Below are 24,458 nucleotides of genomic sequence, written 5' to 3' on the forward strand. Positions count from 1 at the left end.
TTTCCATGATAAAATCTATCTTTTCAAAATTCCATGATATTTCCATGATAGAGTGATTTTCCATGATATTTCCAGGTCTGTGAGAGCCCTGCTGTCCGACTGAGAGGGATCCAGTGCATTAACGAAATCGAAAGTAGGGCATTTTTAAGGAAACATGATGACAAGTTACATCGTGACAGAGCCGGGATTGCAACTTAAAAACTGTTAACAGTTGATGCATAACACATGACTGTAGACAGACAGACAAAAGGCGATCCCAAAAGCTCACAAGAGAGCTAAAGAAAGTATTGAGATAAACATTTTATAAACCCAACTACATATAAACTTTTGCTTACCTTCAAGCTTTTATCAAAATCTTTTCCTATTTTAAAGATGAAACCAAGACGTATATGTATCTCATTTGCGCGACTAAAACCAGGATCTGTATACAATACTTGCTGGAATGCTCGTGTAGCTCTGAAAATAAGCAGTAATCAATAAAATTTAGTGTTTATCATTCTTTTTCAACTAGCCACATACAAGACATTTTCAATTTTTCCAATGATTGCACAAATTGTAGAATTTGTTAACTGATGTATAGCTAAACTGAAGAAGTACAAAACTAGATGTGTATTCCATAGAACACTGGCTCCCAAATCCTTTAACTATATTTTACTTCTTGAAAATAAAATTTCATATTACCTTGGGTTGGGGATGGGGCCAACCTTAAGTACACTATTTTCATTTCTGACCCTGTATAAAACTAGAAGATGCTTTCCTAGAAAGTGCATGTCTCCTCCAATGCAAAGTTGTAATAGGCAAGAAGTCAATAGGGGACATGAGCAAAAGTCAAAGAGACACATATCTGCCTTAAATGCAAAGTATACCATGGACACCGTAATAAGGCTAAACAAGAGGGCCAAGATGGCCCTAGGTCTCTCACCTGAGCAACATGCCATAACAGTGTAAACATGTTTTACCTAGTGATTTCATGGAGATAAATATTCGGACCAATTTTCATTAAGATTGGACCAAAAATGTGGTCTCTTAGTGTAAAGAAGCATTTTCTTTGATTTGACCTAGTGACCTAGTTTTTTTAACCCATATGACCCAGATTCGAACTTGTCCAAAATTTCATGAAAACAAACATTCTGACAAAGTTTCGGGAAGACTGGAGCAAAAAAGTGACCTATAGAGTGTATACAAGCTTTTCCTTTGATTTGACCTAGTGACCTAGATGTTGATCACACGTGATCCAGATCTAAAATCATCCAAGACTTCATAATAACAAACATTGTGAACAAGTTTTATGAAGATAGAATCAAAAATGTGCCCCCTAGGGTGTAAACAAGCTTATAATTCTTTGATTTGACCTGGTGACCTAGTTTTTGACCTCACATGACCCAGATAAAAATTCATGCGATATTTCATGCAGACAAACATTCTGACCAAGTTTCATGCACATCAAATAAACAAGAGTGTTAACAAGCTGTTCCTTTGACTTGACCGGGTGACCTAGTTTTTCACCTCAATTGACCCAGTTTCAAACTTGGTCTAGGAATCATCAAGATAAACCTTCTGACCAAGCTTCATGAAGGTAGGGTCATAAATGTGGCCTCAAGAGTGTTAACAAGCTTTACCTTTGATCTGACCAAATGACCTAGATTTTGACCCCATATGACCCAATTTCGACCTCCTAGAAATCATCAAGATAAACATTCTGACCAAGTTTTATGAAGATAGGGTCATAAATGTGGCCTCTAGGTTGTTAACAAGCTTTTACTTTGATTCAGGGGCAGTAACTCTAGAACCCATGATGGAATCAAGCCGGTTTTGGAAGGAAACCGAGATCTTATTGTGACTTAAGTTGTGTGTAAGTGTGGTTAAAATCAAATATAAAATGTCACTTCCATCGTCTTCACAAGGTAAAAATTAACAAATTTTCTTTCTTTCAGGGGTCAATCAGGGTCCGTAACTCAGGAACCTATAATGGGATCTGACAGATTCATAATGAAATCCAAGATATATTGTTGTTGAAGATATTTTGCAAGTTTGTATCAAATCAAACCATAAATGAAGTCTCTATAAGGCTGCAAAAGCCAAAATAGCAAATTTTGGCCCCTGAAGGGGCCATTACTCTGGAACTCACATTGCGAAAAAAGAGTTAATATACGGGAGTGTACGGGATCCCGTATACTACCCGTATACGGGAAGAAATACGGGAAAACTAAAATACGGGCGTGTACGGGGCTTGTATATTTAAAAGTCCGAATACTAATAAAATACGGGTTTCCATATACTATGAAATACGGAATTCTTAGTATACGATACCCCGTACATTGCTGAAATACGGGAAGTTCTATAAAGGGGGATTTTCTAGTCGTATACAACACCATATATTCCCGTATATGTCTGGTGTACGGGAATACATAAATCCGTATATTACGAAAATACGGGACGTATATTTCCCGTATATGTCTAATATATAACCCCGTATATTCTGGATATACAGGGTATGTATAGTTTGTATATTTCGAAAATACAGGGATTAAATTTCCCGTATATTCTTCGTTTTCAACTCCGTATATGCCAGAAATACGGGATTTAAATAATTTGTATATTTCGAAAATATGGGACGTATATGTCCCGTATATGCTTGGTATACAATTCCGTATTATTCCCAGGGCAGGGCCACATTTAACCCTAGGGGGATAATTTGAACAAACTTGGTAGAGAACCACTAGATGATGCTACAATACAAATGCCAAAGCCCTAGGCTTTGTGGTTTGGACAAGAAGATTTTCAAAGTTTTTCCCTATATAAGTCTATGTAAACCATGTGACCCCCGGGGCGGGGCCATATTTGACCCTAGGGGGATAATTTGAACAATCTTACTAGAAGACCACTAGATGATGCCACATACAAAATATCAAAGCCCTAGGCCCTGTGGTTTTGAACAAGAGGTTTTTCAAAGTTTTTCCCTATATAAGTCTATATAAACCATGTGACCCCCAGGGCGGGGCCATATTAGACCCCAGGGAAATAATTTGAATCATTTTGGTAGAGGACCTCTAGATGATGCTTCATACCAAATATCAAAGCCCTAGGCTCTGTGGTTTTGGACAAGAAGATTTTCAAAGTTTTTCCCTATATAAATCTATGTAAATTATAGAAATAAACAAAGGGCCATAACTCACTAAAAAATTGTTGAACCAGTCTGATTTTCAGGGGGTCAGAAATACTGTTTTATTGCTTTAACAAATTCAGAAGCGTCAAAAAAGTCAGTTTAATAAATTTTGTAATCTTAATATGAAAAAAGAAATTCAGAATAGCCGTTAAATAGTTCATTCATTCATTCATTCATTCATTCATTTATTCCATTGATCATTTTTTTCACAACTCATCATTTAACTATTATTTCATTCATTCTTTCATCAAATAGTCGACAAGAATATCAGTCACCAAAAGTTGATGTTGCAAGTGTTTGAAATAAAAAAAAAAATATCGTGCAAAATTCATTTGATGAATACCATTGGGGTTAAACGAGATTAAAGTTGCAAGGACAAAAACAACTCCTGATAGAAGTTTTATTTCATAGAAGCTAGGTAGCCAAGGGTAGCTCCTAAGAATGAATAAGGCGGCACGCACATTCATTCATTTGATCAAAACTGGAATCTCGGAAAAGCATTCATGAAGTTAATAATTACAATCTTTTATCTTTAGAAAATGGGTACCAATAATCGAACTGACATTTCTAGACTAAAATGTAAGCGGTTGTGATGCGTATTATTTTTTCAAAGTATATTATATCAAAAAAGGTTGGTAATAATAAAAATTCGTATTATGTAGAATTTGATTATTAATCTGAACAGTCAGGGGTGTAACTGTTTTAAGTTATGTAACCTATTTCAGTTACTTTTGCAAGCATTTTATAACCTGTATTAGTTATAAAATAAAGTTAACTCAAGTAAGTTATTCAAAAAAAGTCTTTTTGCTGTTCTCATGAATTGACCTTTAAGGTGAAATTAGCAAACTGTGGTTAATCAAATCCTCTTTTAGTCTGATCATGACCTGATAAGCATAATGGGATGTTTAGAGATTTATAGCTTTAAAACTTTTGCATAAAACTTTATCAGCCTTGGGTAAAAGATTTTATTGCATAGCTGGAAAGGTAAAAGTTCAAGGATTCAGGAAATAATTGCATTAGTCTCATTCAAAATAAGGAATTGGCATAGGAGGGCTTTGTAATATTTTATGATAACTGAAACAAGTTATGGGAGAATTAGCAATAACTCAAATGGGTTACAAAATGCGGTAACTTGAAACAGTTACACCCCTGACTGCTGAAAGTGTTAAGAATTTTATATTGACCTAAAAATACGGAAAAATACATAGTTACATCAGGCCCTTCCCCAGCCGCATAAGGCGCCGCGCTACCATGACACTTAAAACACGAAATACAGCTTCCCGCATCGCTATGATATTTTTTGTTTCACTTTGCTTTTTTATCTCTCAAAGTAAACATGAAAAGACCAAATGATACAAGTTTCAGTGGAATAACAAAATTGAGTGCAGGTTACCTAACCATCGTTCCTGGGAAAGACCAGTTCCAAATAAGCAACTGCCTACTTTCTCACGTAAAGAACCGGGCTAGTCAGTAAAAGGGATGAATGAATTCTCTTCTGCTGTATTTCAAGGAAGTCAATATTTCTATGCTAAATAAACATTGATTTATTTATTTACTGAATATATTTACAGCATCATGTATGGTCCAAAGAATTTTAGAAGAAAAAAAAAAAACAAGAAACTTATCAACAACAAAAAAGTCATGATTCATTTTCTCAAGTCATTGAAACATGTCATCGTAACTTATAAATGTTTCATTTCTGGCTCTTTCATCACACTTGAAGAAGACCGGGCGATTACTGAATGGGCACAGGCGAAAGCCACCCTTACCACAGATGAACACTTTGAGCACCATGGAGCGGATTGTTGGTAATCTGTCCGAGTCTCACCCAAACCTGAGCAAAGTCGCTACAGTGGGACTGCTTCTACCAACCTCCACAGCTGGTGTGTATACATGTTCTTTCTGAAACTTGCTGCTTGCAGTAAAATACATTGTTAAACTTGAAATACAGAACCTGCTTCTGTGTGTAAAAAAGCTGCAATGGTGTTGTTAACACCCACAAATATTTAACAGAAATACTGTTGCAATTCATTGTGCAGAAGAATACAAGATAAATGTCAAATCTTAGGAACTTTTACAATTTTACAATATAATCCATGCTTGGTTATCCTTGCTCTGGGAAAATAACAAATACTTCTTTTATACTTTCAGATTGTGAGTGAGGTTTCAGCAGTTGAATGTGTAAAGACAACACACCGTTCACCAGTGAGCATGAAAGTGCTTAATGCCTTACTCATGGTGTCCATGCAGGGACAAAAATTGAATGACTTTAATTTCAGTGGTGCATTAAAGTAATGGCACAGTGCCAAAGACAGACACATTTATGAAAAAAAAAATGCCTATGTGTTGTTAGTGTTAGTACAAAAGAAGTGGAAGGACATGTGTGTTGTTTGAAAATACTTATGAAAGAAGTGGACATCTGTGTAGTGTATATGATATATTGATGGTTATATGATTATGTGAACATGTAGAAGTAATGAAATACATGTTGTGTTTTTTTGCGTATAGTATACTTAAAAAAGCACCATTTGGGTTTTTTTTTAAAAAATCAAACACGGGAGGCGAAACCCCTCCCGCACCCACCCCTTATCCCCTACGCAAACTTTACCCCAGCGCCTTAAGAAATTTCTGGGGAAGGGCCTGTACATACTACAGATCTTGTGCATTACCAACTTTTAGTAACATCTTTAAAACCGATAAAGCGGGACAGCCTTACCTATCATAAAAGTCAATAGAACAAATAATCCAATTAGTCGATTTCCGTACTAAGTGTTGTTGTTGTAGTAACACGGGGGTGGCGTGGGGGTGGGGTGAATCGATAACCAATAGCATTGGTCATTGTAATTTTATCTGTTGCATTTACAGAGGAACGGTTTACTAAACGATATACTTGAATGATGTGAAATGCGGAACAAGTCGATTATGTATATAATACTTTATTTATTGTCAAATAAAAGTAATATTTAGTAATATGAATATGGTATCTAACATATTTAAAAAGCGTTACATACTATACATCTAAAACAAACATTTACTTTCAGGACCATACATGTACAAAAAAATAAGTAATTGCTCAGCTTAGTCTGTTATTTTAAATAAGCGCCACCGGTCGATTTTCAATGGACCATTATGACATTTTCACAAATTAAAGTTGGCGATATTTTCGATTGACTGGTATTTTTTCAGTTTTCTGTTTTTCTCCATTTTGCAGCTGTAAAATCCTCAAATATGAACACAAACGTCTTTTTTTTTCAGCAGGGCGCAAAATAATGTACTTAACAGGTTTTCTAAGTAGCGTTTCTATATACAATAAAAATGCGGCAAAAATTGGTTGTGTTAAAATTATCTCTGCCTGTGTTTATTAAAACTGCCCGATAGTTTTTGAACAATTTTGAAAAAGCGTACATAATTTCATTCACTATCGATTCCAAAAATAAAAAAAAGGATAAAATGGGGGGGGGGGGGGGGGGGGGGGGATGAGGGGGCCACCCTTTAAGATTTCCATTACGATAACTTATTACTGTTAATTCTAAGGCTGGGTAATAGTTTGTACTGATTCCTCTGTCTATCATCAGATTTATGACATGAGTGTAAAAATCATAAAAACTAAATCCCCGAGAGAAAGAAAAAAAGACGATATAAAGACAGAAGAAGGAAAGTGATATGTATATGTAACAACGCAAAAACCATAAAACCATAAAACAAGAGGACCATGATGGTCCTGAATCGCTCACCTGTTCCCACATGACCCAGTTTTGAGTACAATGTTGTTTTTTCTATTATTTGACATAGTGACCTAGTTTTTGAGCTCATGTGACGCAGTTTTGAACTTGACCTAGATATCATCAAGATAAAAATTCTGACCAATTTTCTTGAAGATCCATTGAAAAATATGGCCTCTAGAGAGGTCAGAAGGTTTTTCTTTTATTTGACCTATTGACCTAGTTTCTGAAGATATGTGACCTAGATATCATAAAAGTGAATATTCTCACTAAATTTCATGAAGATCTCATGAAAAATATGGCCTCCAGAGAGGTCACAAGGTTTTTTTATTATTTGACTTACTGACCTAGTTTTTGATGGCACGTGACCCAGTTGCAAACTTGATCTAGATATCATCAAGGTGGAAATTCTGACCAATTTTCATGAAGATCCATTCAAAAGTATGGCCTCTAGAGAGGTCACAAAGTTTTTCTATTTTTAGACCTACTGACCTAGTTTTTGATTGCAGTTGACCCAGTTTCAAACCTGACCTAGATATCATCAAGATGAACATTTAGACCAATTTTCATACAGATCCCATGAAAAAAAAGGCCTCTAGAGAGATCACAAGGTTTTTTCATTATTTGACCTACTGACCTAGTTTTTGACCGCACATGACCCAGTTACAAACCTGACCTAGATATCATCATGCTGAACATTCTCAGCAATTTTCATGAAGATCCATTGAGAAATATGGCCTCTAGAGACATCACAAGGTTTTTCTATTTTTAGACCTACTGACCTAGTTTTTGAGGGCACATGACCCAGTTTCGAACTTGACCTAGATATCATCAAGATGAACATTCTGACCAATTTTCATGAAGATCTCTTGAAAAATATGGCCTCTAGAGAGGTCACAAGGTTTTTCTATTTTTAGACCTACTGACCTAGTTATTGACCACACGTGACCCAGTTTCAAACTTGACCTAGATATCATCAAGGTGAACATTCTGACCAATTTTCATAAAGATCCCATGAAAAATATGGCCTCTAGAGAGGTCACAAAGTTTTTTTATTTTAAGACCTACTGACCTAGTTTTGACTGCAAGTGACCCAGTTTCAAACTTGACCTAGATATCATCAAGGAGAACATTCTGACCAATTTTCATGAAGATCCATTGAAAAATATGACCTCTAGAGAGGTCACAAGGTTTTTCTATTTTTAGACCTACTGACCTAGTTTTTGACCCCACATGACCCAGTTTCGAATTTAACCTAGATATCATCAAGGTGAACATTCTGACCAATTTTCATGAAGATCTCATGAAAAATATGGCCTCTAGAGATGTCATAAGGTTTTTCTATTTTTAAATCTACTGACCTAGTTTTTGACCCCAATTGACCCAGTTTCGAACTTGACCTAGATATCATCAAGCTGAACATTCTGACCAATTTTCATGAAGATCCATTCAGAAATATGGCCTCTAGAGAGGTCACAAGGTTTTTCTATTTTTAGACCTACTGACCTAGTTTTTGACCGTACGTGACCCAGTTTCAAACTTGACCTAGATATCATCAAGGTGAACATTCTGACCAATTTTCATGAAGATCTCATGAAAAATATGGCCTCTAGAGAGGTCACAAGGTTTTCATATTTTTAGATCTACTGACCTAGTTTTTGACCGCACGTGACCCAGTTTCGAACTTGACCTAGATATCATCAAGATGAACATTCTGACCAACTTTCATAAAGATCCCATGAAAAATGTGACCTCTAGAGTGGTCACAAGCAAAAGTTTACGCACGGAAGCACACACGGACGACGGACCTTGTGCGATCACAAAAGCTCACCTTGTCACTTTGTGACAGGTGAGCTAAAAATACCTATCACTTGTAGTAAGTGGGGTAACATATCTTTATGACCCAGCTTGAAACAACACTGACCGATATTTCTTATCCCCAGGCAATATTGTAATACACGATGAAATTTAAAGGGCGATTAAACATTTGACACAGTTAAATTATTTTATTTTTAATGTAAGTATATGCAATCTTGGGGCTAAAATAAATTTAAACAAGCAAATTCAATGAATTGGTATCCCCCACCGAAAGGGTTTGTGGTGAGGAATGGCAAAAAGATATATCCGGCAAAAAGTTAAGGATGTTAATAAGAAGCAAATAATTTCTTTAGTCAAAATCAATTTAACAGAAAACAAATGTTTAATTAAAGAGTACATAATAAATGTATGATACTTTGATCCTGACTAAAGAATTTATTTTGATTGGGATATGCTTACTGTAATAAGCTTAGCTTTTAAAATTAAATGCAGTTAATTGAAATATGAGCTTGAAGTTTAACTGGAATGAAATATTGTCTTTGAGTGGTTTGGCACCAGGTGTTGCTGTTTTACATGTACATTTGAACTTAAAAGATCAGATGTCCTTAAGAGAACACAGGTAAGATATCTTGAACATGGCTGAGGGCAAGGTTTGTGCAGTCACAACTTAACATGTTGAAGGTTTGAACATTTAAAAAAAAAAAAAAAAAAGGAATGGAAATATATATATCTATATATAGATATACGTAAATATTTATTTTTTTAGGTGGTGGGGGTGCAGGGGAACGGGAGAGGAAACAAAATTTTACATGTTGATTATAAATATTGATTGAAAATTAAAAATGAAAAAAAAAAAAAAAGGTAAAAGGGTGAAGTTGGAGGGGGGAGTAGGGGGGGAGGCAGAGGATGCATGATCAGTGGTGGGCATGACTGGGTGGAGAAGTGAGGTGGGGGAATGGTACAACTTGGAAGGTTTGAAAAAAATCTAAAATAAGAAATGAAAAAAAAAAATTTTGGTGGGGGAGGGGGGTGGGGAGGGGGGTTGGGAGGGGGAGGGGGTGTGACCAAGGCAAGTGGGTGACCAGGTGTGGGTGCGCATCTTCACATGTTTATAATAAATGTAAGAAAAGAATGAAAGAAATTTAATGAAATTCTGCCAAATGGTAAGTTTGTTATGTACAAATATGTGGATTTTTAGACAATTAAAGGGCAATAACTCTGAAGTTACAAAAAGAAATCCGTACAAAATTGTCTGTGCACAACCACATAATAGTGCTCTAAATTCTGTTAAAGTTTCATAGTTCTAGGTCAAATATATCAAAAGTTATGATGCAGAAATTGGCATATCAACAGATATAGTACCCTATATAGTTAACTCTAGAAACTTCTAACGGCCATAACTCTGGTGTTACTTGGGCAATCTGTCTGAAACTTGATGGGCCTCATAACCTCATAGTGGTGAACATGTATATGAAGTTTGTTTGGAAAAAATCTAAAATAAGGAATGAATTTTTTTTTTTTGGGGGGGGGGGGGGGGGGGGGGGGGGGGTGGGGGAGGGTGATCAAGCTAAGGGGGTGACCAGGTGTGGGGTACAACTAATCACATGTTTACAATAAATGTTCATGGAAAAGAATGAAAGAAATTTAATGAAATTCTACCAAATGGTAAGTTTGTTATGTACAAATATGTGGATTTTTATACAATTAAAGGGCAATAACTCTTAATTTACAAATAAATCCAAATGAAATTGTGTGTACACAACCACATTATGGTGATCTAAATTCTGTTTAAGTTTCATAGTTCTAGGTCAAATATATCAAAAGTTATGATGCAGAAATTGCCATATTTATAGTACCCTATATAGTTAACACTAGAAACTTCTAAGGGCCATAACTCTAGTGTTACTTGGGCAATCTGACTGAAACTTGACGGGCCGCAAGAACTCATTGTGGTGAACATGTATATGAAGTTTTAAATAAATATTCCCAACCATTTCCTAGATATGGCTCCGGACGGACGGAAGACGGACGGAAGGACGGACGGACAACGCCAAAACTATATCCCTCCGACTTTCGTCCAGGGATAACAAGGCAGTCTGAAAGACAGCTAAATCCCCCGCCACTGCTATGGATAGTGAAAGTGTAAACCTTTGATTTTAGCTGTGACCTTGACCTTGAACTGACATGGCTGACTCATGAATTCTGCACAACGTCTTGATGAGGTGATCATTTGACCCAAGTTTCATGAAAATCCTTCAAGGGGTTTAGGAGATACAGAGCTGAAACCTTTGACCTTCAGTTGTGACCTTGACCTTGAGTTGACATGGCTGACTCATGAGTTCTTGATGAGGTGATCATTTGACCCAAGTTTGATGAAAATCCTTCAAGGGGTTTAGGAGATACAGAGTGGACACAAAATGGAAGGCTCAAACCTTCGACCCTTAGTTGTGACCTTGACCTTAAGCTGGCATGGTTGACTCATAATTTCTGCACATCGTTTTGATGAGGTAATCATTTTACCCAAGTTTTATAAAATTCCTTCAAGAGGTTAAGGAGATATAGAGCGGACACGAAATGGAAGGCTCAAACCTTTGTGACCTTGACCTTGAGCCGACATGGCTGACTCATAAGTTCTGCACATCGCCTTGATGAGGTGATCGTTTGACCCAAGTTTGATGAAAATCCTTCAAGGAGTTCCTAGATAGAGAGCGGACACAAAATGGAAGGCTCAAACCTATGACCCTAAGTTGTGACCTTGACCTTGAGCCGGCATGACTGACTCATGAGTTCTGCACATCGTCTTGATGAGGTGATCATTTGACCTAAGTTTGATAAAATTCCTTCAAGGGGTTTAGGAGATATTGAGCGGACACTAAATGGAAGGCTCAATCCTTTGACCTTGAGTTGTGACCTTGACCTTTAGCCGACAAGGCCAACCCATGGGTTCTGCACATCGCCTTGATGAGGTGATCATTTGACCCAAGTTTTATGAAAATCGTTCAAGGAGTTTAGAAGATATAGAGCGGACACAAAATGGAAGGCTCAAAACCTTTGACCCTAAGTTGTGACCTTGAGCCTGCATGGCTGACTCATGGGTTCTGCACATCGTCTTGATGAGGTGATCATTTGACCCAAGTTTTATAAAATTCCTTCAAGGGGTTTATGAGATATAGAGCGGACACAAAATGGCAGGCTCAAACCTTTGACCTTGAGTTTTGGCCTTGACCTTGAACCGACAAGGCTGACTCATGGGTTCTGCACATCGTCTTGATGAGGTGATCATTTGATCCAGGTTTCATGAAAATCCTTCAAGGTGTTTAGGAGATATGGACCGGACACGATTTTGTTACGGACGGAAGGACGGACGGACAGATGGAAGGACAGACGGACGGACGCAGACCATTCCTATAATCCCTCCGCCAAGGCGGGGGATTAAAAATAACGCAACGAATACTTAAAAAAGGCACTGGCCTCCAGATCATCCGACAAGAACAAAAAAATATATATATATAATATGAGCCATGTCATGAGAAAACCAACATAGTGGGTTTGCAACCAGCATGGATCCAGACCAGCCAGATGTCATTTGTAGAATTTTATCATCAAGTATATCCTGTGTATTTAAGGAATATTAAAGCCGGTTTGCCTAGGGTCTATATATTTCGAAAACAAAAAAAGAGAACAATAAACATCTCGCGGGACGGTCTATCTTTGCATGTCTACCGTTTTTCTGTTACTCTAGCCAGGCCTTTTCACGTGCACGAATAGACATGCGCTCGTGCAAAACCAATTATTCTGAAAACAAAGTGGTCATTTGTTAGGAATGAAATCAAGTATGTCTGTAAATTCGATCTTCAAACATTCAATCAAACTAATACCATTTCTTTCATTTTACCACAGATTAGACATGTATACACTGTTACATAATTATTATCGAATATTCGGCAACTCTAATATGAAATAATGTAAATTATATTGATACTCTAATATCATTTATTATATTTCAGTTAGGTTAATATATGAGATTTGGATAATTTTAAATCCAGATTTACAGTTAATTTTCTATTTTCATACTTTAATCAGGACTGTTGAATTAAAAGCCGAGATGCTTTATGTTTATTTTAACATGACAGGGTTTTTTTTTACGACTGGGGGAAGGGGCCCCAGCCTGGAATTTTTTTCACTCAGTGGGGAATTTACAATTATGCATAATAAACACTTTAAACTGTGTTTTTATTACATATTCCTGCAACTTTTAGCAACTATACACACTGTCACTTAGCAATAGATGGACTTGCACTAATGTTCACTTATCATTGTAACAAGGTGGGTGGGGAGAGTTGAAATGCTCAATTTAGCCGTATACAAGAAATAAATCATTGAATATTTAAAGGTCACATGCTTTTATTCACAAAAAATGCTTTAAAATAAGAGTTGCTTTTGCAAGAGTCATCATATTATCATTAAATGCATACTTCTGTTGGCTTTTTATTTCAATGTACTAGAAAATCTTGTAAGAAAGGATAAAAAAGTCCGAAAATCATGATCGCGAAAACGTGTGACAAATATGAAAAAACGAAAGTAAACATTTAAAATTCTTGATAAAATACCCGTTTTAAATTTCATCTTTTCACCAGAACTATTCCATACTTATAATATCTGATTACTTAAAACATTTATATTTTATTTTGCTCTAGCAAAATACCTTGGCAAAGATAATAAATTTGCGTAACGGCTGACCGGCTTATTTAATCGAATCAAGCACACAAAATAATTACTTTAAATTAACAACACATATTACACAATACAGCATAAGCTGTTACCAATAATTAACAAGAGGTACAAACACCATAATCTGACGCTGCATTGTTTATCAATCATCTATATTACATACTGATGATAACCACGTGTCAGTCGGCGTGTGGCGTGATTGACATCTGTCAGTAGCTAATTAACATACGACGCTCTGCCTACTGCCATACTTACGCTGGTGTCGACAAACAGTATGAAGTTCACTGGGATTTTGATTGACAAGGGGCAGAGCTTTCGAACTCGTTACGCATCAAAGAGTATTACCGTGAGACAAGCAGACGCACACGACATATTATGTGCGGGTTTTTATCGATTTTCGCTGGTCAAAACCGGAACCTCGGGTCCACTGAACGCTCTTCTAACATTTTTCTACTATTTCTAAAGGTTTTCACACCCATTGAAAATTGTGAAAGACCATCTGCAATTGTGAACGGGTCCAATTTTCGGTCGGGAAAATCGCTGGGAGTAATCTCCATTGCTTTGTTTACGATTTCGGAGGGGGGAATTTCGGACGTAGGGGAATTTCAACTGCGGTAGGGGAAATCCTTGGCTGTGGGGGAAATCCTCGGCTGGGGGACGAGGCCGATATTCGGCCTCTGCTACAGAATAAAAAAAAAACCTGCATGAAGAGATGAGACGTTTATGATGAATATTTTACTTGTCTAAGAATATTATACTGACCTCGAGATTGGAAATTCTGGAAACTCTTCAGATTGTTTAACCAAAAAATTAAAACGTTTAGTGGCAAATATATCATTCAGAACTTGTTCAGTCACAAAGTTTAAAGAGGTGTTTGAAATTAAATTTAAAAAAAGCTTAACAATGCGACTGTTATGTCACTCTCATATATTTTATCAAAACTGTACAAAAGAATTATTGTGCATTTTGAATAAGTTCTAACACGGAGGATTGCGTAATGGCGGACAGGTTAAAGAACACTAATTTAGCATAGTTTACGTTAACGCAAGCTTTGGTTTATATTATACTGTGGATGTAGTTTTGACATTTCGGTAGGAATAAAATGGGAAAGTGTTATTTAGATCCCATTACCCACTTTATGTGCTTTTGAAGTTTTGTGACAGGTAAAATCTCCCTTGAAAAAAGTCTCTCCCGTACTTATGTCATTACTGTATGTCAGTTTGAAGACAATCCTTCAAAATGAGGTGAGGATTGGCTGGACAACGTGTGACAGCACTATGAACACCATGCATTTTATATTAAATATAATGTAGGAGATAGATTCCATAAAACGCAAATAAAACACTGTAGATAACTTGTATTAAATATCAACAGGCACATTTAATGATACCTATTTCTTTTTGCAACGAAATGAGTATGGTGCGTTCTGACATTTAAATGATGTCGTCATCCCTGCCCACATGTCATTTTATTCGTCATAATTTTCACATCATTTAATAGATATAATTATCAGTATCTATGAATTACAAGAGTCCATTTTTATAACTTTTAATGCATGCATCTTTTATTCCAGGTTGACACAAGAATTGTTTACTGGAATCAGAAAACGGGACAACTATTTATTTTCACGATAGAGAATACGGTTATGTGAGAAGTTTCTACTAGTTTGATCAACAGATGCAGACAGACAGCCCAGATGAGCCATTCCTTCTCAGTGACATTCGTAACAACAGATAAAAGTTTATTACCTGCGGCCTGAAGGCTGCAGGTATATTGGAATGCAACAAGTAGTGTAGCACATGGGGACTGGGTGATTTCACGTGACTTTTTACCGATATGCGATTGGCTTATCGCATTTATGGAACGCCGTTTTTGCAATATAGCTGGCACTCTATATGATATATAGAGAAATGTTTGTGACCTAGCTGAATTCCTCATTCATTATTTCATATAATTTGTTCAAACTTTCAACAATGATCAATAGTGATACCTTGTTGTGCATAAGGGTTTTTGTGTTAATTGCTCTTCAATTTCCTGGATTAAGGTCCTGTTTGTCAAATAAGTCCAGGTGAAGGCATGAATCACATTTGTGAAAGCTCTAGTAAAGTATTTCAATAGTCAAGGAATGTGACCAGTTAAGCTAAAAGTTATGTTATACATGAAAGGGAAATATAGTTATTTTTGCTCAAAACAGTAACTTTCATATTTAAGAAATATATATTTCATAGATCTACTTGTAAATCATGTAGAATGGAGTAATATTTCCTACATTAAAGCATAATGGTATAATAATAAAAAAGAAACAAGTACGTTATTCACCCATAAGTTACTGTCAACAATTTCTGGTCTGTATAACTTCTGGCCGCAGTAAATCTTTCGACTTGTACTTATTGAGATCAGGAAACTGAATATTTCAATGGGGTGCATCATTTGTAACCTGCTTACATATTGAGTGCCAGCGCAGAACCAACATGCGTCTTTTTTAAGCACTCGTTTTGAATACATCTTCGGACATTAAAAGGGGTGTACTGCTCTTCTTAGCAGACGGCAAATTGAAAAGCCTATAGCGGTAATCAACATTCATGGGAATAACAAAAACATGTACAGACACTAGTAAAAGAAGTGATACTCAACTGATTTGTTGAGTCAACGTTGCAGAATTAAATGTGCGAATTGCTAGTTTTTCAATTAGAAATGAACATAAGAAATGCTTGATGTTATTGATTACTCACATTTTCTGTTTATTTCATTTGGACAAGAAATGAAAATCATTCATAATCGTTTGAAAAACTGTTTTAAAAAGTATTTAAGTTGAATAAAATGTTAATTTTATCTGACATGTCTCCAATTAATAACAATATGACATTTTTCTCATACCCTGTCTTTGTCTTGCTTTTTTCTAGCATACCGTTTTCTGCTGTAGGTATGACTGACCTTCATTTTATGTCATCTTTCAGTGTGTGCCCATATACGAAATCAGTTCACATAAAAGAAAAATACAGGATTCGTATACTACACATAGTGCAAATACTGGAAATGTCTGGTAAACGTATCTTTTAGAAATACTGGTCCGTGAATTCCCCGAATATGAAAACCAAATTCAGTCTGAATGTGACACAAATATGGGATCTGTATACTACGCATATCATGCATAAATGGGAAAAAACCTGGCCAGTATATCAAAAACTACAGGTCCATATACCCCCGTATATCAGATGCAAATACATTCCGTATATGACACAAGTACGGGGTCCATATATTGCGTATACCATGTGACTATGGGACTAGTGCGTAGCCCGTATATCAAAAAATACAGTTTCGTATATGCCCCGTATATGACAAAAGTACGGGATCCATATACTAAGTATATCATGCGTATAAGGAAAAAATCTGAAGCCCGTATATTAGAAAATACAGGTCCGTATATGCCCCGTATATTAGATGCAATCACAGTCCGTATATGACAAGAATACGGGATCCGTATACTACGTATATCCGAAATATACAGGCTCGTTTACGTGTTCCGTATATTCTAAAATACGGAAAGTATATGGGAAAATGTCTCAAGACCCTCCGAATACATGAAAATGAAACTTATGTTAAAGCAGGACACCAATAAACACCATTTCTTTGGATTTTTTTTAAAGTTCGTATATTTCATATATACAGGAAATATACATTTATGTATATTCGGCATATACGGGATCCCGTATATGCATGACAAATATACGGACTTCCCGTATACTAGATGTTCCGAATACGGGATCGTATATTAGGTCCGTATATTTGTAATATACATCCCGTATACTCCCGTATTTTCGAAATATACGGTATATCTATGGTGTTCACAAGAAATTGTGGATGGACGGATGACGGACGGACACCGTGGGTATAACATAATACGTCCCCTCAGGCGTTCAAAAAACTGCCATTTTATATCCAAAAGTGCCATTATTTATTTTTTTGATCTGTATTTCATTTGGTACTTTAACCATGCAATTTGTTCTTGAACCAGCACATCCTAATATCACATTGGATAAAAAATAGTTTTTAATCTTCTCATTAAAATGTTTTAGCCATTTTTCAAGAACATTTTCAAAGGAAAAGTAATTGCTCAATCTATAAAATTACGCCTTTAATAGGGAATTGATTCTACTGATTTTTGTCGCAAAGCAACTAAATTCTAGATCAATCCCTCTATGGTAACATGCGATATACCGAGAGAAATATATTCATCGAATTAAACAAGAGGGTCATTGACCCTAAAGCGCTCACCTGTGTACAAGGCAGTACAGAGTTAGATTTCTTCTAAGTTAACCTATATAACATACATGTCACACACACTTTTCAACTTAGGGCAATAATTTGAACAATTATGTTAGACATTACAAATCTGATATCACACACCAAATATCAAGGCTCTAGCTTTTATTGATTCAGAGAAGATTTTCAAAGTTTCTAATATAAGAGCCTATAGTAAGTACATGTCAGACACAGGGGTGTGGCCATCTTTTGACCTTAGGGCAATGATTTGGACAAGACTTAGTATGGTATACATATAGGGAAAAGTGACCACGCCCTCTGGCGGCCATGTTTTTTGACGATTGAAAATAATTCGTTCAATCTTGGTAGAGAGTGACATAAAGACTACTTGTGTAAAAATATTTTAAAAATCGGGCCAGCAGTTTCACACAAGAAGATTTTTAAAGTCTCCACTATATACATAGAGGGAAAAGCGACCACGCCCCATGTTTTTTGACGAATCGGAATAATTTGAATAATCTTAGTAGAGGGTCACACAAGAACCATTTGTGTAAAATATTTTAAAATTGGGCTCGCTGTTTCACACAAGAAGATTTTTAAAGTTTCCACTATATACATATAGGGAAAAGTGACCACGCCCTCAGGTTGCCATGTTTTAGGACAAATCAAAACTAGAAAATGCTTTTGTAAAAAAGCGCACGTCTCCCCAAATGCGAAGTCCTATTGGCAAGAAGTCAATAGGGGTCAGGAGCGAAAGTCAAAGAGACACTGATGGTTGGCTGCAATAGGGATCATCTACTTGGCATGTCCAGTCATCCCGCTAAATTTCAACACTCTTGGCCTAGTGGTTCTCAAGTCACTGTTCAGGCTCCTGTGACCCTGACCTTTGATCAAGTGACCTCAAAATAAATAGGGGTCATGTACTCTGCATGTCCAATCATCCTATTAAGTTTCAACATTGTAGGTCAAGTGGTTCTCGAGTTATTTCCAAAAAATAATTTTACATGAACAGGCCACTGTGACCTTGACCTTTAATAGACTGACCCCAAAATCAATAGGGGTCATCTACTCTGCATGTTCAATCATCCTATGAAGTTTCAACATTCTGGGTCAAGTGGTTCTCAAGTTATTGATCGGAACTGGTTATCAATGTTCAGGCCCCTGTGACCTTGACCTTTAATGGAGTGACCCCAAAAACAATAAGGGTCATTTACTCTGCATGAACAATCATCCTATGAAGTTTCAACATTCTGGGTCGAGAGGTTCTCAAGTTATTGATTGGAAATGGTTTTCCATGTTCAGGCCCCTGTGGCCTTGACCTTTAACAGAGTGACCCTAAAATCGTTAGGGGTCATCTACTCTGCATGTTCAATCATCCTATGAAGTTTCAACATTCTGGGTCAAGTGGTTCTCAAGTTATTGATCGGAACTGGTTATCAATGTTCAGGCCCCTGTGACCTTGACCTTTAATGGAGTGACCCCAAAAACAATAAGGGTCATTTACTCTGCATGAACAATCATCCTATGAAGTTTCAACATTCTGGGTCGAGAGGTTCTCAAGTTATTGATTGGAAATGGTTTTCCATGTTCAGGCCCCTGTGGCCTTGACCTTTAACAGAGTGACCCTAAAATCGTTAGGGGTCATCTACTCTTTATGACCAATCATCCTACGAAGTTTCAACATTCTGGGTCAAGTGGTTCTCAAGTTTCTGACTGGAAATGGTTTTCAATGTTCAGGCCCCTTTGACCTTGACCTTTCACAGAGTGACCCCAAAATCGATAGGGGTCATCTACTTTGCATGTACAATTATCCTATTAAGTTTCAACATTCTGGGTCAAGTGGTTCTCTAGTTATTGATCAGAAATGGTTTTCAATGTTCAGGCCCCTGTGACCTTGACCTTTGACGGAGTGATCCCATAATCAATAAGGGTCATCTACTCTTTATGACCAATCATCCTATCAAGTTTCAACATTCTGGGTCAGGTGGTTCTCTAGTTATTGATTGGAAATGGTTTTCAATGTTCAGGCCCCTGTGACCTTGACCTTTGACGGAGTGACCCCAAAATCAATAGGGGTCATCTACTCTTCATGACCAATCATCCTATGAAATTTCAACATTCTGGGTCAAGTGGTTCTCTAGTTATTGATCGGAAATGGTTTTCAATGTTCAGGCCCCTGTGACCTTGACCTTTGACGGAGTGACCCCAAAATCAATAGGGGTCATCTACTCTTCATGACCAATCATCCTATGAAGTTTCAGCATTCTGGGTCAGGTGGTTCTCTAGTTATTGATCGGAACTGGTTTTCAATGTTCAGGCCCCTGTGACCTTGACCTTTGATGGAGTGACCCCAAAAACATTAGGGGTTGTCTACTCCAGCAGCCCTACAACCCTATGAAGTTTGAAGGTTCTAGGTCAAATGGTTCTCCAGTTATTGCTCGGAAATGAAGTGTGACGTACGGACAGACGTACGGACGGACGGAAGGACGGACAGACGGACAGGGTAAAAACAATATGTCTCCTGGGGGAGAATAATAATTTGAAAAATCTTGGTAGAGGCTCACACAAGGACCATTTGTGTAATATTATTCTAAAATCAGGCCAGTAGTTTCACACAAGAAGATTTTAAAGTTTCCACTATTTATACATATAGGGAAAAGTGACCAAGCCCTCTGGCGGCCATGTTTTTTGACAAATCAAAACTAGAGCTATCACTAAAGGTGATGAATGTACCCCCCACATGCACTGACACAGTACATTGCAATTGGACGCACACAAGATTGCACAATTATGTGGACTGTATGTATATAGACTGTATGTATACAGTATAGTAACAAAAAACAAAGTCCCATAACTATGCAGAATATTTATCTAAAAGAACGTAACATGCACCAAGCACAACTAGGGTTTGTACTGATCATTTGTGTGAAGTTTCATTAAATTGTGTGCAAGGGTTCAGAAGATTAGGCGCGCACAAGACTGCATATGCAGACTGTATGTACATTGTATGTTAACAAGAAACAAAGTCCCATAACTCTGCAATTTTTGTCGTTGAAAGAACCTAACATGCCCCATGCACAACTACTGTTGTTACTGATCACTTGTGTGAAGTTTCATTGAATTGTGTCAAGGGGATGAGGAGAGATGGTGCGCACAAGATTGTGTCTATGTATATAGTTTAGTAACAAAAACAAAGTCCCGTAACTCTGCAAATTTTTTTTCTGAAAGAACTTAACATGCCCCATGCACAACTACTGTTGTTATTGATCACTTGTGTGAAGTTTCATTAAATTGTGTCAAGTGGATGAGGAGAGATGGTGCGCACAAGATTGTGTCTATGTATATAGTATAGTAACAAAAAACAAAGTCCCATAACTCTGCAATTTTTTTTTCTGAAAGAACCTAACATGCCCCATGCAAAACTACTGTTGTAACTGATCACTTGTGTGAAGTTTCATTAAATTGTGTCAAGGGGATGCGGAGAGATGGTGTGCACAAGATTGTGTCTATGTATATAGTATAGTAACAAAAAACAAAGTCCCATAACTCTGCAAGTTTTTTTTCTGAAACATGCCCCATGCACAATGGACGGACGATGGACAGACAGATAGACAGACAGACAGACAACCTGAAACCAGTATACCCCCCCTTACAACTTTGTACAATAATTTGAACTGTCTTGGTAGAGCTTCACACAAGGACTATTTGTGTGAAATTATTTCAAAATCGAACCATTGGTTTAGGAGGAGATGTCGTTTGAAGATTTTTCTATTTTTAGCTCTGGCAGCCCCTATGTGCAACCAAGCGGAACCGTTTGAAGAACTTTGGTAGAGGACCATCCAAGGAGCATCCATGCCAAGTTTCATCAAAATCCATTCAGTGGTTATAGAGGAGATTTCGTTTAAACACAATTGTTGACGACGGACGGATGACTTGACAGGCGGACGAATGCTAAAAATGTGTCCTTCTGGCACGTGCACAGAGCGTCTGACTTCGGATTTTTTGGAAGAATACGCTTTTTCCTTGTGCCTAATAAGCGTCCACGTAACTTGTCCGAACCGCAACGTCTTACACATCAGTACAAATATGGGCAGTGTTGTTTTTATTCCAAAATCTACCTTTTAAATGATATAGAATCAATCTCTCTATGGTAACATGCGATACAGACTGGGGTTCCATTTGACCCAGTACCCCGGGTCCGGACCCGGAAGATTTTCAAAAGACGCTCAAAGGTCCCGGCATGAAATTTGCCTGTGCGTCCTTCCAGACCCGGGGGCATTTTCCTTTGATAATTCTTTCATTTCCTTCAGTAAAACTATTTCCACGACAGACATGTGTATTCAAAATAAACACTCGCGGTAATGCCCTCCTGCTTTGATCTTCTGCTAAATCTCGCCCTTTCTCCTGTAGACATGCCTCGCTGATTTTTTTTTATCAGCAAGTTATGTCACGACGGGTGCACATAGGTAACAAGAATCACCGAAGTGTTGAAATTAATTGATAAAACGTATTGATCCTGTGTACTGTCAAAAAAGGCACCAATTATTAAATTATCGTAAGCAGCTGATTACCGAGCATGTGAAAAGTGCCCTGCAAGATTTTTTCATGCCAACTTTAAATTAGACCATTGTTTAGTGATCATACCATAATTTCAACAAGAAACTTCACAAATTTTTATGAATTTCGAAAGCAAAAGTAAGTTTAGAATGTCCGTTCACGAGTCTTAATTACACCCGATGTCATATGCATATTTCCAAAATTCCTTAAAAAAACTGATTTTCAATGCAGCTTTTAATGATAAGTAGCATCATTATTTAAGGAACTATCTCTGATTAATTAGCTTAGTTGGCCAAGTAAACTGAGCAAAAACTACTTTCCGATGACATTCCGAAAGTGTACTAGTATCCGGATAGTGCATTTTGGATACATTTTTATAGAGTTATAGCACTATTCTGTTATTAAAAATTAAATGAAATATTGAAGAAAAACCTAATCAAAATAACATGAATTTTGATAAATATTAGTTTACAATTTGAGACTATATGACCTGAAACTGACATTTTTATTATGCTGTAACATGATCTTGGGTTTATTGTTTTCTTAGGTAAAGATCTACGTATTACTAAATAAAACAAGAGGGTCATGATGACCCTGGATCGCTCACCTGAGTAATATAAGCTACATGTTTCAAATGTCTAACTGATGATTTTTAGAAATTTTTTGGAAGATTTTCCAATGTACAATCAAGTAACCCCTGGGGCGGGGCCAATTTTACCCCGGGGGTCATGATTTGAACAAAGTTTGTAGAAGTCTACTAGGCAATGTTAATATCAAATATCTAAGCTCTAGGCCTTCTGGTTTATTTTTAGAAAATTTATGAATATTTCCCTTTGTACAATCAAGTAACCCCTACAGCTGGCACAATTTGACCCTGGGGGGTCAAGATTTGAACAAATTTTGTAGAGGTTCTCTAGGCAATGCTACATGTGAAATATCTAAGCTCTAGGCCTTCTGGTTTATTTTTAGAAAATTTTGAAGATTTTTCTATGTACAGTCAAGTAACCCCATGGGGCGGGGGTCATGATTTGAAATAATTTTGTAGAAGGCTACTAGGCAATGCTACATGTCAAATATCTAAGATCTAGGCCTTCTGGTTTATTTTTAGAAATTTTTTGAAGATTTTCCTATGTAAAATCAAGTGACCCCTGGGGCGGGGTCAATTTTGACCCCGTGGGTCATGCCAATACAAGTTGTGTGAAAGTTTGATTAAAACTGATCCAAAATGTGGTCTCTATCATGTTCACAAGAAATTGTGAACGGACGGCAGACGGATGACGGACAACGAAGAAAATGCAATCACAAAAGCTCACCCTGTCAGTATGTGACAGGTGAGCTAAAAAGTCTTAAGGTCGGTGGTAAAAAATAGGGTCGGTCGGGATACCTGAACCACACATTTTTTTTTTTAGCCTAATTAAATACGTACATTTTTTTTTTTAGCCTAATTAAATACGTAAATTAAGGCCACTTTGAACTGTCAGCAGCATCTGCTGCACGCTATATCAACGTTTTTAATTTCCCCTCCGTCTTTTGATTGCATTCTCCGCCATTCAACAACAGCCCTTCAGTATTTTGGAATGTGATTTCTGATTGGCCAATAGCAACACACCTCTCACAGAACTGCAACATTTTCCCACAAGGTTTTCGTATCACTTTCACTCCTGGAGAATTTCTGATGAGGTCCTTTTGAAGAACTAAAAATCAATTTGGCATGGCCTAAATTCAAACACTGATTAACCACTGACCACTGGTTTGACCGTGTCTGTTTATCAAGGCAATGAAACATGTAAAGGTAAACAAGTATGTATTTAATGAAAACATACATGAATATCCCTTGAATCAATAGATCAGAAACTTCTTAGACCTACAGATCTATGACATTGTGCTTTTCTATCTCAAATGACAAAATTACCTTAGAAAAGTCAAATCCACAAACAATTTCAAAATACGACCAATTACATTTTAATGCTAACTGAACACAAAGTGTCAAATCAACTTATCCTTAATGGAAATGAAGATCGATATTTAAAGCACAAACTGACAGAATTTGAAATATCTCTGGGTCAGTGATACTGCAGCCATTGATAGTTGGTCAAGCATGTAGGAGGTTCACAAGGGGGTAAATCAATGTTAGTTTAACACAATATTCAACAATACTAGGTGAGTTGATCATGATATTTCATTCTGTTATGGTAAGTGGC

At 36.9% G+C, this 24,458-nt stretch overlaps 1 protein-coding gene across 1 annotated transcript in view; it reads right to left on the bottom strand.

Moving 5' to 3' along the window:
* LOC123554817 (histone demethylase UTY-like) overlaps positions 1 to 24,458 on the bottom strand; it is a 473,287-nt gene that overhangs the window by 306,585 nt on the left and 142,244 nt on the right. Inside the window, exon 6 of the mRNA XM_045345168.2 lies at positions 336 to 456. Coding sequence (XP_045201103.2) covers positions 336 to 456 — 121 coding nt within the window. The remainder of the gene's footprint in view (positions 1 to 335; positions 457 to 24,458) is intronic.

The sequence above is a fragment of the Mercenaria mercenaria genome, chromosome 7 (genome assembly GCF_021730395.1).
Source record: "Mercenaria mercenaria strain notata chromosome 7, MADL_Memer_1, whole genome shotgun sequence".
Taxonomy (NCBI): Eukaryota; Metazoa; Mollusca; class Bivalvia; order Venerida; family Veneridae; genus Mercenaria; species Mercenaria mercenaria.